Raw genomic sequence first — 14,674 nt, 5'->3', positions numbered from 1 at the left:
GTTTGGTTCTTCATGTACACCTACTCTTCCTACTTTTTTTTTCTCTTTCAGTCTCTTGCCCTCCTCAAGATTTCTCTTTACACTGAGTTCCTCACTGTCTGCACACATGAGGCTCCATTCTTTTTGAACTTCAGGAAGAGGAACGCGCATGGGGGACTCATACCTCTTAAAAGGATAGACTACAAAGAGCACAGACACGAGGCCCAGTGACTCTGAGCGGAGCAGGGAAGGGATTCAACGTATACGGGCGGAATCCTGTAATGATGGGATCATGGGATTGACTGGGTGGTGAAACTACTCCACAGCTTCAAACAGAAAATGGCAGGACGAAAGTCTAATGAGAACAAAAAGGAAGGGAAATGAGCAATTGCGTTGAGGGTTTGCTTTGAACCGGAGACGAATGAAGCTCAAGCGTATCTTTAGCGACATTGTTACTGGGGGCGAATAGCAAGCATTATTGTGTAACTGAGGAGCCATTGGGTCCCAATTTTGTAGGCCTACTTATTTTGTGAGAAAGTTTTTGCGGACAAAATCCTTCCTCACTTGAAATGTTTTAATATTTTTACAAATTTATCCAAAAAAGCAACTTTGTAAAATAGTCTCCAGAATTCTAATGAGATCAGGTTAGTTTACCAATATTTCTATATATTGTTTTAATAGTTTGAGGTCTATTGAGAGCCCTCATTTATCTGACTTTAAGCAAGGACTATGGGGTGAATGTCATATAAGTAATCTATATTATAAGTACTCCTCTGATTTTTAATGCGTCCCCAACATTGTTCCTTCACCATTGACTGTTTGCCCATTGCATTTAAGTATGATCTTGTCTATAAAGATGAAGTGTTTCATTTTTGCACCTCTAACCTTATCAAATGAAATTTCAAAACATGAAATGTTTACCAAACACTTAAGTCAAACAGGAACATACTCCAACCCAAAACAGACAGTTATTCTGTTCATACTGTGACATGTCAGATTGCTCGCAGGGCAATGTTTTAAAAGCACCACAGAGCAAGCATGCTTGTCATTTTTGCTAGTAAACTGGGAAAACATAAAATGACACTCTTTACCTTTAATTCCACCCATCATGACAGCACACTATTGAGTGTATGTAAGAGCTCTCCTGGAAACAAGTACACTCGTTCTGAAAATCAGGTTCAGTGATGAAGTGGTTGTGTCCTGTGCAATACACTCTGAATAGAGTTGAAATGAGAAAGCCTGTCTTTTGATGGCCTCCTCTAGTGGTTTTTACATGGTACATCAATCTAAATAATCTAAATAATCATAGCATAATTGGAGGCAAGCATTGTCTGTTTTAAATCTGTTAATTGTAAGTTGTGTGATTTACGGTGTGATTAATTGGTTCAGTAAGTAATTCATGCAAGGAAATACCTATGAGATCGTCTGTGTTCTTTAATGGTGACTAATGGAAGATAAAAGTTATGAATAAAATATCATACCATATCTTAAATCAAATCTGACGATATATTATCAGTTGTGTTCATAATGCCATTAAGAATGTAATGTTTTTCACCCACGGTTTCTATTGTACAGAAACTAAAATTCACTTTTATTTAATTTGTTTAGGGTTCTGCTTTATATGCATTGGTAATGATATGATCCTTTGAGCATTAAGCATTTAAGTCTGCATCGTACTGAACACAAAAAATTATATGTAGAAGAATGTTTGTATCCAAACAGCTCTGGGACACTATTGACCTCCATAGTAGGAAAAAAGTAATATGGTACTCAATGGTTCCCCAAAATTGTTTAGTTTCCTTTATGTCTTCTTTTGTGTTCTTCAGAAAAAAGAAATGTATCTAGTTTTGGAACAACTTGAGGGAAAATAAATGATGACCGAATCTTCCTTTTTGGGTGAGTAATGTCCCTTTAAAGGAACAATTCACCCAACAAATGCATTCTGTCATTTAATCACCTTCAAATTAATCCAAAACTATATAAATGTCTTTGTTCTGATAAACAGAAAAGAAGACATTTTGAAGAAGGAATGTAACCAAACAATTCTTGGCCACAATTGACTAGTACAAAAAATAAGATATTTTGAAGAATGTATGAAAGCAAACATGTCAAGAACTGTTTGGTTGTAATCATTCTTCTAAATAACGTTCTTTGTGTTTATCAGAAGAAAGAAATGCATACTCTTAAAGCACTGGATGACTGCTTAAGAGACACAACATACAGATTTGGAACAAGTCGAGGGTGAGTAAATGACGATGATGATTTTTATTTTTATGTGAACTGTCCCTTTAAGTGCATATAAACTACAGTGGTAATCATTGCATTACCATATGAAACACAGAGTGGCTAGTACATTTTTCAACATCTCTTTTTTGTGTTCCACAGATCGATAAAAATATAAAAGAAGTTTGAAGCAACAAGAAGGTTTGTCCAGTAAATACAGATTTTTTTCCTTTTGGGAACCGTTCCTTTCACTGTTCAAACAACTAATGGACCGCCAATGCTCCATGATGACACTCACAGGCATGCAAACTATCTTATTAAAAGCAGTGAGTTCTCAATACGCTTTCTCAGTCCTTTCCCTGACATCCCTGATGTTCATTGACTTGAAGGGTTTCCTTTAAGAGAACATCACAGTATGCCTCGGTACAGAACATTGCACCACAGAAATGTGATTTATGCAGAAGATTACTCTGAATGCAGTTTTCACCTCATACAAGGTAAACGAAATCATTAGTGCTGTATTGCAATAAATAACAATGAACTTTAAAGTCATTCATAGTTTGTTAGGGAGGCAATTTGCATCAGTTTGCAAAGTAAATTTGTAAGTGACTTTTAGTAGCCTTCACTAATTGCTAGAGCAAGTCCCCTAGGAGTTACATTGTGTTAAGTGCTTTGCCCAGGGATAGAAATGTGTGAGAGCAGAGTTTGGACACATGTGTGTAGATCTCAAACTTACAACCTTGTTTCTAACTTTTGAGTATGTTTACAAGATAACAAAGGAGTCTAAAACATTAACTTTTTTTGATCGCATTTTCAAAAAGCTTTACGTTCACACATCAATTTTGTCCAATTTAAATAGAGCAAAAAACAATATCATGCATGTCATAGTTTTGCACTTCAAAACCCATTTCAAAAGTTTGCATTTTTCAACAAACTCATTGTGCTCAATCCATTCAAATTTCTTGAAAATAAGTGCACTCAATCTCCCTGCATTGGGACTGCTGTTTTTGTTCAGATGTACTGTACATCAACGAAAATGACCTTGTGGATGTAATGTTTAAATCACATTACCCATCCATTTAATTATGTTGTTTATTAGATTTAGCGCTGCACTAATTTAATATATTTGTAACAAATTACTGCAACTAGGGAGGGGATTTTCAGTTCCCAGCATGTTATGCGTGGCACTGCATGGAGTAAGTAAATGTGTATATTAATGTAGGTGTTATTTTACAAAGAGAAGAAGATGGGAGTTATTTTAATTTTCAACGTTCTATTATGCTGGGAGTTATGTTGGCAAAAGTCGACATGTACATTTTTTTCGTTGCTTGTCAAAATATGCTGACATGTGCTTTAAGAAAGTAGTCAAAACTATTGTGTTTCATGCTATTCTGTTTACTGTCCTATGGGGCCCTATTTTAACGTTCTAAGCACGTGGTCTAAAGTGCCAGGCCCAGGCGTGTCCGAATCCGCTTTTGCTCGTTTAACGATGGGAAAACGGTCTGCCCGCATGGCCTAAACGGGTTGTCCCGATTCTCTTAATGAGTAATGGGTGGTTTTTCGGACATAATGTGCAATAAACCAACCATATCTCATCTCTCATTCCCTTTAAGAGCCAGTGGCGCTTGCCATGGAGGATTCGCTATTAACACGGCTAAGACTGGACGCAACGCGGCATAGGAAGGGGAAAATAGCTGAAACTAGCAAAAACACTTGCTGCGCCTTTCACCGCATTGAGTCGAGTGTACTATAGGGCCCATGAAGTCGGGGGAGATCTCTTTTTAAAGTTATATTGGACTAAAAGCTGTTCACACATTGTCAAAAAAGCAATTTATACATTTTAGTGTATGTGTAGTCATCGTTTTACCAATAATAGTCTTGCAATGTGAGATACACAATGCTGTTTTTCACAGGCAATAGGCTAAGTTTGCGCATGTGCGCAACTCCATGTGAAATCAGAGCGTTCCCTTACCAAGAATTTAAGTATCCGCAAATTAACTGCATTGTCAGCTTTCTTGGAATGTGTTAATGAGGAAAATCTTGCAAATTTCCCTTCATTCTTCGGATCGTAAGGGTGCTTTCCACTACATCAAATATTGTTTACTCTTAACGTTTTAATTTCATCCTGATGCTGCTCTCTGCTCATTGGACATCCAGTGGAAATTTCATGCAAATGAGGGGAATCTTCACACTAATTTGTTTGAAGCCCGTGTGCCCTGCATGCTTCTATTGTGCTGCTGAAGGGCTTTGATGTCATCAGGTAATTGCTCCCTTAGAACTGCGGACGTTCGGCTTTAGAGCATCTCCATGGTGACCAGCGCTGCTCAGACTGCCTACAAGTATCGGAATAGTTGTGTATTATTTCTTATGAATGGAGGAAAAGGACACAGCTTAAGCTACAGACATTTCTGTGCAGCATGAGAGGTCCAGTGCCACAGAAGAGGGCTAATACGGTGAAATACTCATTGAATGCACTTTGAATGTTGATCTGACAGCTTTGGCCAGAGAACGGCTTTTTATGCTACACGTCTGAATTAAAGGCATTGTACGCTGCATGTGGACAATTTAAATAGATTATCATATAATTATAGCACAAGACAATCTGCTGCGACAGTAATTATTAAAACAAACTCAGTGTAGGTTGTGATGTTGTTCTTACTATGTAGATACAATAAATACAACTTTATTTGTATAAAAGTAAAAGAGTTATACATGTAATATATATATGAAAAAATGCTTATGTTGGCATAATTACATTTTTGTCTACAGTTGATTTGTAAAATTTTAACGTACACATTGAGATTAACAGAGTGTTAAAGCCATGGAAAAATAGACCATTCCTAATTTTCATTTAATCGCCATTTCTAGATGTGTTGGGTCATTCCAGTCCAGTGTCTGTTGAATTTCAACTAAATGAAACCTCAGGAGTGACATAAAGTCATCCAACAGCAATGTGAGAGACTGACAGAATGACAAGACACATGGAAAATGTGATAAAACATCTTTGTTACGTGTGTAATCTCAGTTCCTTGATGGAGGGAACTAAACAAGATGTTGTGTCGAAGCGACAGAATGGGGTTTGACCTTGAGAACCTGTCATCTCTGATTGTACTTTTAAAAAGCCAATGAACTTGGCAATTGGCATGGCATGCCAGTCCCTGCCCCGTACATGCGGGTATAAAAGGAAGATGACGTGCCCATTCATTCACCTTTGGGCTGAGGAACCTGAGTGGCATTTCCAGTCGCTGCAGCAGGAAATCCCTTTCTGTCAGTCTCTCGACGTTGTGTCGAACTGACATACTGGACACAACACAGTAGGGGTTGGGTCACACTTGACACAACACAGTAGGGGTTGGGTCTTCCAGAATGTGCATGCAGATCCCCTACCCATGATGGAGATGAAATAGAGCGGCCTCTCCTAGGGGCTCCAAAGGGGTCATTGCTAAGCCCACAAGGACCACATCAAGGTCCCAAGAGGGAGCACGGTCGGGGAGATTCATCCTCCTTGCAACCCTCACGAATCTGATGACCAGGTCGTGCTACTGAGAGACTTACCTGCTACGAGATTGTGATGGCGGCGACATAGACCTTGAGAGTGGAAAGAGAGAGAGATTGCTCTCTAACCTTTATTGAAGGAAGGACAGCATGACTCTGATCGCAAAGCCCTGTGGGTCTTCCCTGCGAGAAGAACACCAAGATGAGAAGAGGCGCCACTTGCAGGCGTACAGTCGCCTAGTGGCTGAGGTTCTTACCGGAGTGATCGTACGACTCTGGGAGGCAGGTCACTAAGGATCTCCTCATCCCACCCAGAAGCCATATTTAGAGGTTCTAGAGGTCTGATCTCAGTGCCAGACCATGCCCTTCCCCGAGAAAGATGATCCTTCATCAGGGGAATCAGCCAGGGGGGAGTTGCTGTCAGAAGCATCAGCTCTGAGAAACAAGTCTGATTGGGCCAGCGGGGCGCAACCAATAGAACGTGATGCTCCTCTTCCTGACCTTGTACAGGTCCTGTGTCTCACTGGGAAGGAGGGCGCACTTCCGCTTGTCCCTTGTCTAGCTGTGCGCAAAGTCATCCATGCCAAAGTGGACAATGGGAGGTTGAAGTAGGGTCTGTAAAACCCAGAAGACATCTCATCCAGAGGGACGAAGAAGGCCTAAATAGCGACCTTCGCCAGAAGAGTGGCAAACCTCCAACCGAAGTCTGGGACTATTCTGGCCTTGCACTGAAGTGAACAGAACGCCTCAAACTTGGACGGTTGCCTGGCAAACTGGATCGCGTAGCCGAGATCGTCTTCACTTGGGGAGATCTGCAACATCTTTCCTGTGGGGCGAGGTTCTGTGGCTTGCACAACCTGCCTTAAGTCTTCGCTGCACGACGCGCCATTGAGTGCTGAGGACTCCCGGATTCATATGACGCACCATCGAGTGCTGAGGAGTCCCGGATTCGCATGACGCACCATCGAGTTGAGGCTGCTGCATGCTGGAAAGGAAGTTCTTTAAGAGACAGAGTGAGAGACAGAGTGGGTGCCAGTCTACCTTTGGTCCAACCTTGCGCAGATGCGAGACGCCGAGGAACATTGTTTTCTCGATACGCTCATCATGCATGCTGTCCAACAGTGATAGTATGGCTGAAGCCACGCCCGATGTCCTGGTTCTCCCTGGGCTGTCCGAGTCAAGGGCACTTCTTGGTCGGTTGTCGACAGGGAGTCGATGTTCTCCTTCGCGATGACCTACATCCACGGGGAGCCACCTGGGAAGGGGGAGAAGGAGGTGCGAAGGGGCGGGGCTGCTGGGGAGCAGACGCTGGCCAGGACCTCGACGCTCTGAAGGGGGCCGGGTCAAGGCGGGGACAGTCTGCTTCACCACCGAAAACTGAAAAAGAATTAGAAAGGTAGAGAGTAGACCAGAGTAGACATCGTTCCACCCAGCATGGTGCACAGTTCCAGCATTCAGCAGCTTCAATGACTTAGCATGCAGGATGGACATGGCATGAAGTGCGGAGGCCCTTAGTTCCTCTGGTGTCAAGGTAAATCAGAGCGACTGAGCTCGTTTCCCGTGAACACGCCGAAAAGGGGACGTTCCCAGTCATAGCAAGCTCCCTTTGCACTTTCGGGATAAAAGGTATCAGGGTTGTTACCACGCTCCGTATCCTGCTACCAAGAATCCAGCCGTAAGTGCTGTGGGAAAGGCAATGCGGTGCACTGCAACCAGAGGCCCGAGGAGAATTTATTGAATTCATTGCCCTCATGGCTTGTTGCTTTACCTCTCTTCTGACTCTTCCTCATTTGTAAAACCTAATGTGTTCATTTATGTTTCATGAGGCGTTTCATTGTTTTTTCAAAAAAAATTATCATTTAACAAGGATGTTTTAAATGTTTTATACCTATACAAATACTCATCCAATTATAATTATTACTACTGTTTTAGATTTGATTATTATGCCATATATTCAATCTTCAAACTGATTGTTCACATATAAATGAAACTAAAACCAGTATGACCTTTTTCTTCTGTGCAACACAAAGAGGATATTTTAAAGAACTGTTCAAAACACTGGTCCCCATTTAATTCCATTGTATAGATACAAACCCACCGAGACATTTATTTTGCATTCCATAGAAAATACAGTTATAAACACATTTTAAACAACATCCATTCCGGCTCTCTTATCTGATTAGACAAAAGCATTCAAGAATGCTGATACAGGTCCAGATTAGCATTGTAACTCTCCGTCACAGTTACCGCTGAAACAATACAATGACAAAGTTATCGATTCCATTATAGGACATGTCACAGCAGACACAGGTGATCAAGCATACACCGTCTCTCTCTCTCTCTATATCCATTTCTCTCTGTCAATCTTTCTTGCAAATTCTGTCTAATCTTAACTACATTAACCTCTCAATAACAGCCCAAGCTAACAAACATAAACTATCTTCATGTCATGACTATTAATCAGCTTAATCCTCCGTGTCTTACATTTTCCCTCTTTTAACATTAAGTTGCACCAGCTTTGAGCAATCCCAATGCATTTAAGGAAATTTGTTGCGAATGTGACAGTAGCAGCATGAGCATCATCTAAGACCTTCTGTAGAATCAAATGGATGGGTCAAGTGTGTGAAAGGAAGCTAATGGAATTGAATGTAGACAGCTGTAGTACGGGAAGTTGTACGACCCTAACAGTGCTGAGATGGAGAGGGAGAGAGAGAGATAGAGAGAGAGAACAGTTGAGAAAATCCGTCTCGCATTATATTGAAGTCAGGCTGTATTCAAACATTGTTAAAACTTTAATTACATGTCACAGCTATGTCAGTACACACTCATTTAAGATAAGGGTGATGTGAGAGTCACGCTATATCAAACTATGAAATAAACAAAAGCCCTGTGGTCAGTCAGCGGGAATCAGACTGTGCTGTTTGACTTCACTAACATTTCAGTGGGGGCTTAAGAGATGACTCATAACCAATAACACAGTGAATGTATTGTGTCCATCCGACTGTCTCTTTAAAGATGCAAAAAAGATGTTAAATTGCTATTATTTTGCTATTGCCAAAGACTTTTGAAGAAGACGAAGGAGATATTCACTCACCAATATACTGGAGACAGTATGCAAATACTGTCAAATCATTTGTCAGGACCAGCCATTGATTTAAACTGAGTGATGGATGTGAAACTAAAATGAGGTGGATGGGTTATTTTAGCTGGCGTCTTTTAACTTCTGTCACCACATTACTTAGTCATTGGCTTGTGAGTTGCCCCTAAACCCTCTTTGCTGCTGTATCTGGAGTAAAACAGACAACCATGTAATGCCCACTTATGGCAACTGCAAGACATCATTTTATATATATAACTAACCAGCATGAACTAGAATTATGTTTCTGTGCAGACTATGTATTGCTTTCGTTTTAATTCCGTAAAGGATATTATAGTTCCTATTAATAAAGCTATACCGCTTCATCCCTTTAAAAAGTCTGTATTAATTCCAGATGAAATAATCCAGACAAAATAAATCACAGAATAACAGTCCCAAAAAGATGTTTTTACAATTGACCTTTTCCTACTCCTATTTGAAAATACTTGCAAATTCATAAGACCACCAGCCAATGTAATGTTTGTGCAAAATCTGCTCTAAACTAACAATATTGGTGATTACCATAAAAAAATTGTATGTTTCTGTGATGGGTAATCCACCAGTATGCGTAATACTTTTAAATCAAAAATGTATTTCTAATGCAAAAATACAATTATTGTTGTCATCCATGAATTTACAGTTTTACAAGAACTCCAATTATTTTATTCAAATGCCCTATTACATTTATTTACTTGCAGTCCTTAATCGGAAAAACGATTTAATGGTTGAATGTTAAACTCGATTAATTTCTGATTTGTCAGAGAATTTAAATGTCCTTGTTCAAATTTGGGTATGAAACATGAATAAAGACTATTTAGATGTTTCACTTTTCTATTTGGCTAATACACAATCTATTACAAATTTTTGTTTTACTTTTTTTTTTCAAATTCCTTAAAGATCGGGCAACACACACAGTTTCTGCCAATCTTATATTAATCTTGAGTACCTACAGTATTCCCTATGTCGTATCTTCAAAGAGTATTTAGTTAGATGAAATAAAAAAAGAGATACAACTGTTCGATTATTTCCGGAAAAAAGACAAGATGGATGGAACTACAGCAAGAGCACATCATCTCATTAATCCCTTTGTGTTTTTTTTACATTATAGGCCGACAATGGTAGCACTTTATTTTACATTCCTGTTTCCCATGTTCATTCTATGTACCCATGGGTAATAACTAGGTACTAACCCTGAACCTACCCCGAAACCTAAACTTTACATTTAGTCATTTAGCAGACACTTTTATCCAAAGCGACTTAAAAAAAGAGTTAGGAGCAACAAGCGATATGTCATACAGGAGCCAAAATACATTAGGTGCCTATACAAAGTTACTGGTTTCAACAAAAGCTAGACCACTACCTGTTGACAGAAAGGGTTAGTGGGGTTAAGTTTTTTTTTTAACTACCATGTAGTTACCTTATACTACTCAGTACTTTCTTAGGTACGTACACTATCAGATCACTATAGGTACACGTACTGTAAAATAAAGGGCAACCCCAACATTATAGGCAAAAAACAGACATGTGACTAAGTTTGCCTTACATGCTGGCATGCTGGCATGCAGTTCATGTCCAGCATCTTTTAGCACTGGGACTGCGCCATCAAACGATCTCCAAATCCAGTTATATCCACCGTTTATTTAACATATAAACAGTGTTTGTTCATCCATCACTGAAATGCCTTGAACAAACAAACAGACCACAACTTCTCTCACTATCGCAAGAGTAACGAGCTGCATCTGCAGGCCCACAGTGCGGCCAATCTTGACGAAGTGCAGCTTATCAATCTTGATAAGCGGATCATCCTATGCTCGTCGGCTGACACGTGGGAGTGCTCTTTCTTTCCCCTTGCCATGCTCTTCCGGGAGAAGTGCCCAATAAAAAACGTTCAATTTTTATCAAGTTGACCAAGTTAAGCACGAGAAGCCAGCACGTTCAAAAGTGTAAAGACTTGATCTTTAGATATTTATGTTTTTATTATGACAGATGGTCTAATAAGTTTGTTAAGCACTGCATTTACAATAAATTATATTCTGTTGTGCAATGTGTACGTTTAAGGCCGCACCGGCTCTGTCTTTGATGCTGAATGAATTTCCCACATGCTTTTGATCTCATGCATTCCAGCAAGATGCAATGTATCACTTTGTTCTGACAGAACCTTTTGGTTTAAACTTGTCTCACTATTCTAAAGCAAAGGTCAAGTGTGACTAACAGAAATTTTAAAATGCTAGCTGTCTGGAGAGTGATCAGACTGTTCTTTTCTCTCATTATTTCGACTCACAAATTGTTACACAGTATCAAGGTTAAAGTGACCTTGTGACCGTCCCTCACGGCCGTTTCCATTTACTCCATTGCATGAGGGAGAGAAGGTATTCATACTGTGCCTGTTCCTTATGGTCCCATCATGCCAAAGTTAGTCGCTGAAAATGTATAACTCTGACAAGGGGGCAAGACTACTGTCGTAGCGATGATGGACCATTTAAAAAAAATACACAAATGAAAATAAGTGAAATGAGTTCATGGTCCCTTTAACCAACGATGGCGGATTAAAGGAGTGAGTCAGCAAATGTTTTCACTCCCACAGCAGATATTACCCAGAGTGCATTGTGGTCATACCCAATATCCAATTAGCAAATGGCGTTATGCTAGTGAAAAGGCACATTTTCAAATGTAGGATAAATAACATTACATTCAGTACTAACTCTTCCATTTATCGTTTTTTTTTAACATTTTGCCAAGGTTCTGTGTGGGCAGAGCTACATGATGTACAGTAATAGTAACATTTTTTCCATTGTTGCATTTTCTATCACGCTGTGCATGTGACCACTGAACACGAAATGTCACTGGAGAAGGAGTTGGAATGAAGAGATTCCAACCGAGATATTAGCAAGGAATTCTGTATCGATAGCTGTTATTTATCACAGAATTGATCGAGGGTATTAGACTTCAAACCATTTCAGAATCCACTGAGGAGTTTTCATTTTTAATCACAATTGCTTTGCTTTTGGATTTACAGATTTAAGGGTCTTAAGATGCTGGTGTGATGGAGCGTGGCATGACTGCACTATCAGAGGTACAGAAGGCCCATGGGTATTGGTCTAGCTGTGCCTGAGGCAAACTAATCATTGTGTGCTCTCCAAAGCTCTGATACCAACTGTCACCAAGTGCAAAACTTTAACTTTATATTGCTTTACTTTGAAATCTTGTTTTTATTTTAATTAGTTGATGTAAATTAGATTTGTCTGTAAAAAGCTAACCACACATGTCCGCAAGTTTGATTCAAACTATAATCGTTTTGTGCCATTTTAACTATGACAACTGAATCGGTGTGGTTTAGAAATCATCATAGAAACACATTTCCGAGCAATGACACTGTGAGCCGTACCTTTTTCTGTCCATAATTAAAGTGATTCAGATACAATCCGTTTTGTGTGATCAATATATTTATTTTGTATTTCAAGGACACTTAAATAGAATAAAACTGCCAAGAAAACAGAAGGAACAGGAATAATTGCATCACATTGTCTACACAAATTATGTGCTGAACCTTGATATGTGTGCACTTAAAATCCCACACACTGCTCATTTTGAGAAAGGTGCCTTACTCTGGGCTTCCATAATAATATAGAGAAACCAGACTGGTTTTATTAAGGACTTTATTGTTGAATGCAACATTTAAGATTTTAAGATTTAATTTATAATTGTGGTCTGACAGTCCTTGTCTTTCATCTGAATCCATCCAGTGTTAGGCTATATGCACAGTTTGTTGAGGAAGCAAAAAAACTTCACAGATAAACATATACACAAGGACAGAGCTCTACCTCTTCTTGTGCGGTTCTGTCCTTTTATGTCCCTGGAACTGATTAGTCATTTAACAGTATCAGCATCCATTAAATAGCATTTTTGATGAGATGAAGCAGATCCTCAGAGTTCACTGTCTAATACATTTGCATTTCAAAATCTTCTTAAATGCATTTTGAAAGTCTTTATTGAAGTACGCGTATATGATGGGATTCAACAGTGAGTTGGAGTATCCGAGCCAGTTAATGACTGCCCCCAACCACTCCGGCATAAAACAGTCTTTACAGAAAGGCAAAACAAGCGCCACTATAAAAAAAGGCAGCCAGCAGAAAATGAACGTACCCATAATGATTCCCAAAGTCTTGACCGTTTTGCGCTCTCTTGCCAGAGCCACTTTGCGCTTCGCTTCTGTGTTTTTTTCGTGTCTTTTCTCGAAGCACGGCTGTGGGTTGTTTGGCAGTGCAAGGTGGTTTCTGGAGACGCTTTGGACTTCTGTGATCTCGACCGATTCTGCGTCCTCCGCGTGTCTCAGCGCTCCGTTTACGCACACGCATGGCTGGGGCTCCACGCTTCGTCTCCAGGTTTTGCTCACCTCGCCGTTCGCCCTCCTCGGAAACAACGCCGGAGACACGCTGAGGCATTTATCCGATACTTTCTCAGTTTTCTTGACCGTTTTCCTTATTCGAAACCTCGCCGCTTTGAATATCCTGCCGTAGAGTACCAACATAAGAATGAGCGGGATGTAAAAAGCTCCAAAAGTTGAATAGATGGTGTACCCGTGGTCTTGGCTGATAGTGCACGCGTTGGGATCTGCCCGGTCCTCCGGCTTCCTCCAACCCAACATTGGCGGAATTGAAATGGAAAATCCTATAAGCCAGGTGAGGCTGATCAAGATAGCCGCTCTTCTGGGTGTCCTTTTATTCACGTAGTCTATGGGATCAGTGATCGCCCAGTACCTGTCCAAAGCAATTGCGCACAAGTGCAGAATGGAAGATGTGCAGCACAAGACGTCTAGAGATATGAACAGGTCGCATATTTCTTGTCCAAGTGTCCATATGTTCAAAACCTGATACAGGGCCGCCATGGGTAGTACCAGCACCGACACCATGAGGTCTGTGACAGCCAAGGAACCGATGAGATAGTTGGCCACATTCTGAAGCGATCTCTCCAAGGCGATGGCAGCAATTACGCACGCGTTTCCTAATATGGCAAACAGAATTAACGCACCCAGAAAAAGCGAGGCGACTATTTGGTAACTCAGTGTAACTTCACTAACTATCGTCGCGTTCTCATTCGACTCGTGGGTTTCTGTGGTGTTGTTGAAACTCTCCATGGTGAGAGCGGTCACAGTATTCAGAGACAGTGTCTTACGCCAGTGTGTCTGTCCAGCGTCACCTCGCTGCTCTGAAGACGCATGGCGGTCTGTGGGCTCAGGAACTGCTGCACACTAGAGCTGCTATCATTGGCGCCCGGTGACGAAGTGAATTCATTTATACGAGTCCTGCTGACTGCGTCAGAGATGGCTGAGAGGTTGGCGCGCGCACTTCTGCACAGCGGTTTGTCGAGCAGCTATACGTCTGTGTGCAAAGATTTAAAGTAGGTTGTTCTTCACGTATGAGCTTTTCCCTTGAAACTTGTTCTGAGATAAACCAAATGTTCAACAGTTGCTTTGCACACAAGTTGTGGAAGCACACGCCTGTCTGTTTCTGTTAAGGGCAAATTATTTTTATTAGTTGTGCTACGTTTAAAATGCTAACATAGGTTTGCTTTTCCACATTAGATGCACACATATGTTCCTCATTTTATTCTGGTGAACAAATATTAAGTGAAAAAAAAGTATTAATGTTGTTTTTGTTCTTTACAAAAATTGTACCAAGTGTTATCTGATGTCAATTATGACACTGCTTTAAATATTGTCGCTGTTTTAATGATTCATTAAATAATTGCAAAAATGCAGAACTTTTTGTTTGTCGAATACGTCAGAAACTGCACGTTCAGCACCACGGACAGCTCCCGTGTTACCAGAACGGAAATTTGCTG

At 40.4% G+C, this 14,674-nt stretch overlaps 1 protein-coding gene across 1 annotated transcript; it reads right to left on the bottom strand.

Annotated features, from left to right (window-relative positions):
* Positions 1–12,545: 12,545 nt before the first annotated feature.
* htr1aa (5-hydroxytryptamine (serotonin) receptor 1A a) lies at positions 12,546–14,082 on the bottom strand. Its single transcript, XM_056729551.1, has one exon. It carries the CDS (start codon positions 13,965–13,967, stop codon positions 12,765–12,767), a length of 1,203 nt encoding a protein of 400 aa, XP_056585529.1. The 5' UTR covers positions 13,968–14,082; the 3' UTR covers positions 12,546–12,764.
* Positions 14,083–14,674: the final 592 nt, after the last annotated feature.

This window comes from Triplophysa dalaica, chromosome 18, assembly GCF_015846415.1.
Source record: "Triplophysa dalaica isolate WHDGS20190420 chromosome 18, ASM1584641v1, whole genome shotgun sequence".
Lineage (NCBI taxonomy): Eukaryota > Metazoa > Chordata > Actinopteri > Cypriniformes > Nemacheilidae > Triplophysa > Triplophysa dalaica.
The sequence above is the reverse complement of the archived record's forward strand: the minus strand, read 5'-3'. Positions and strand labels throughout refer to the sequence as shown.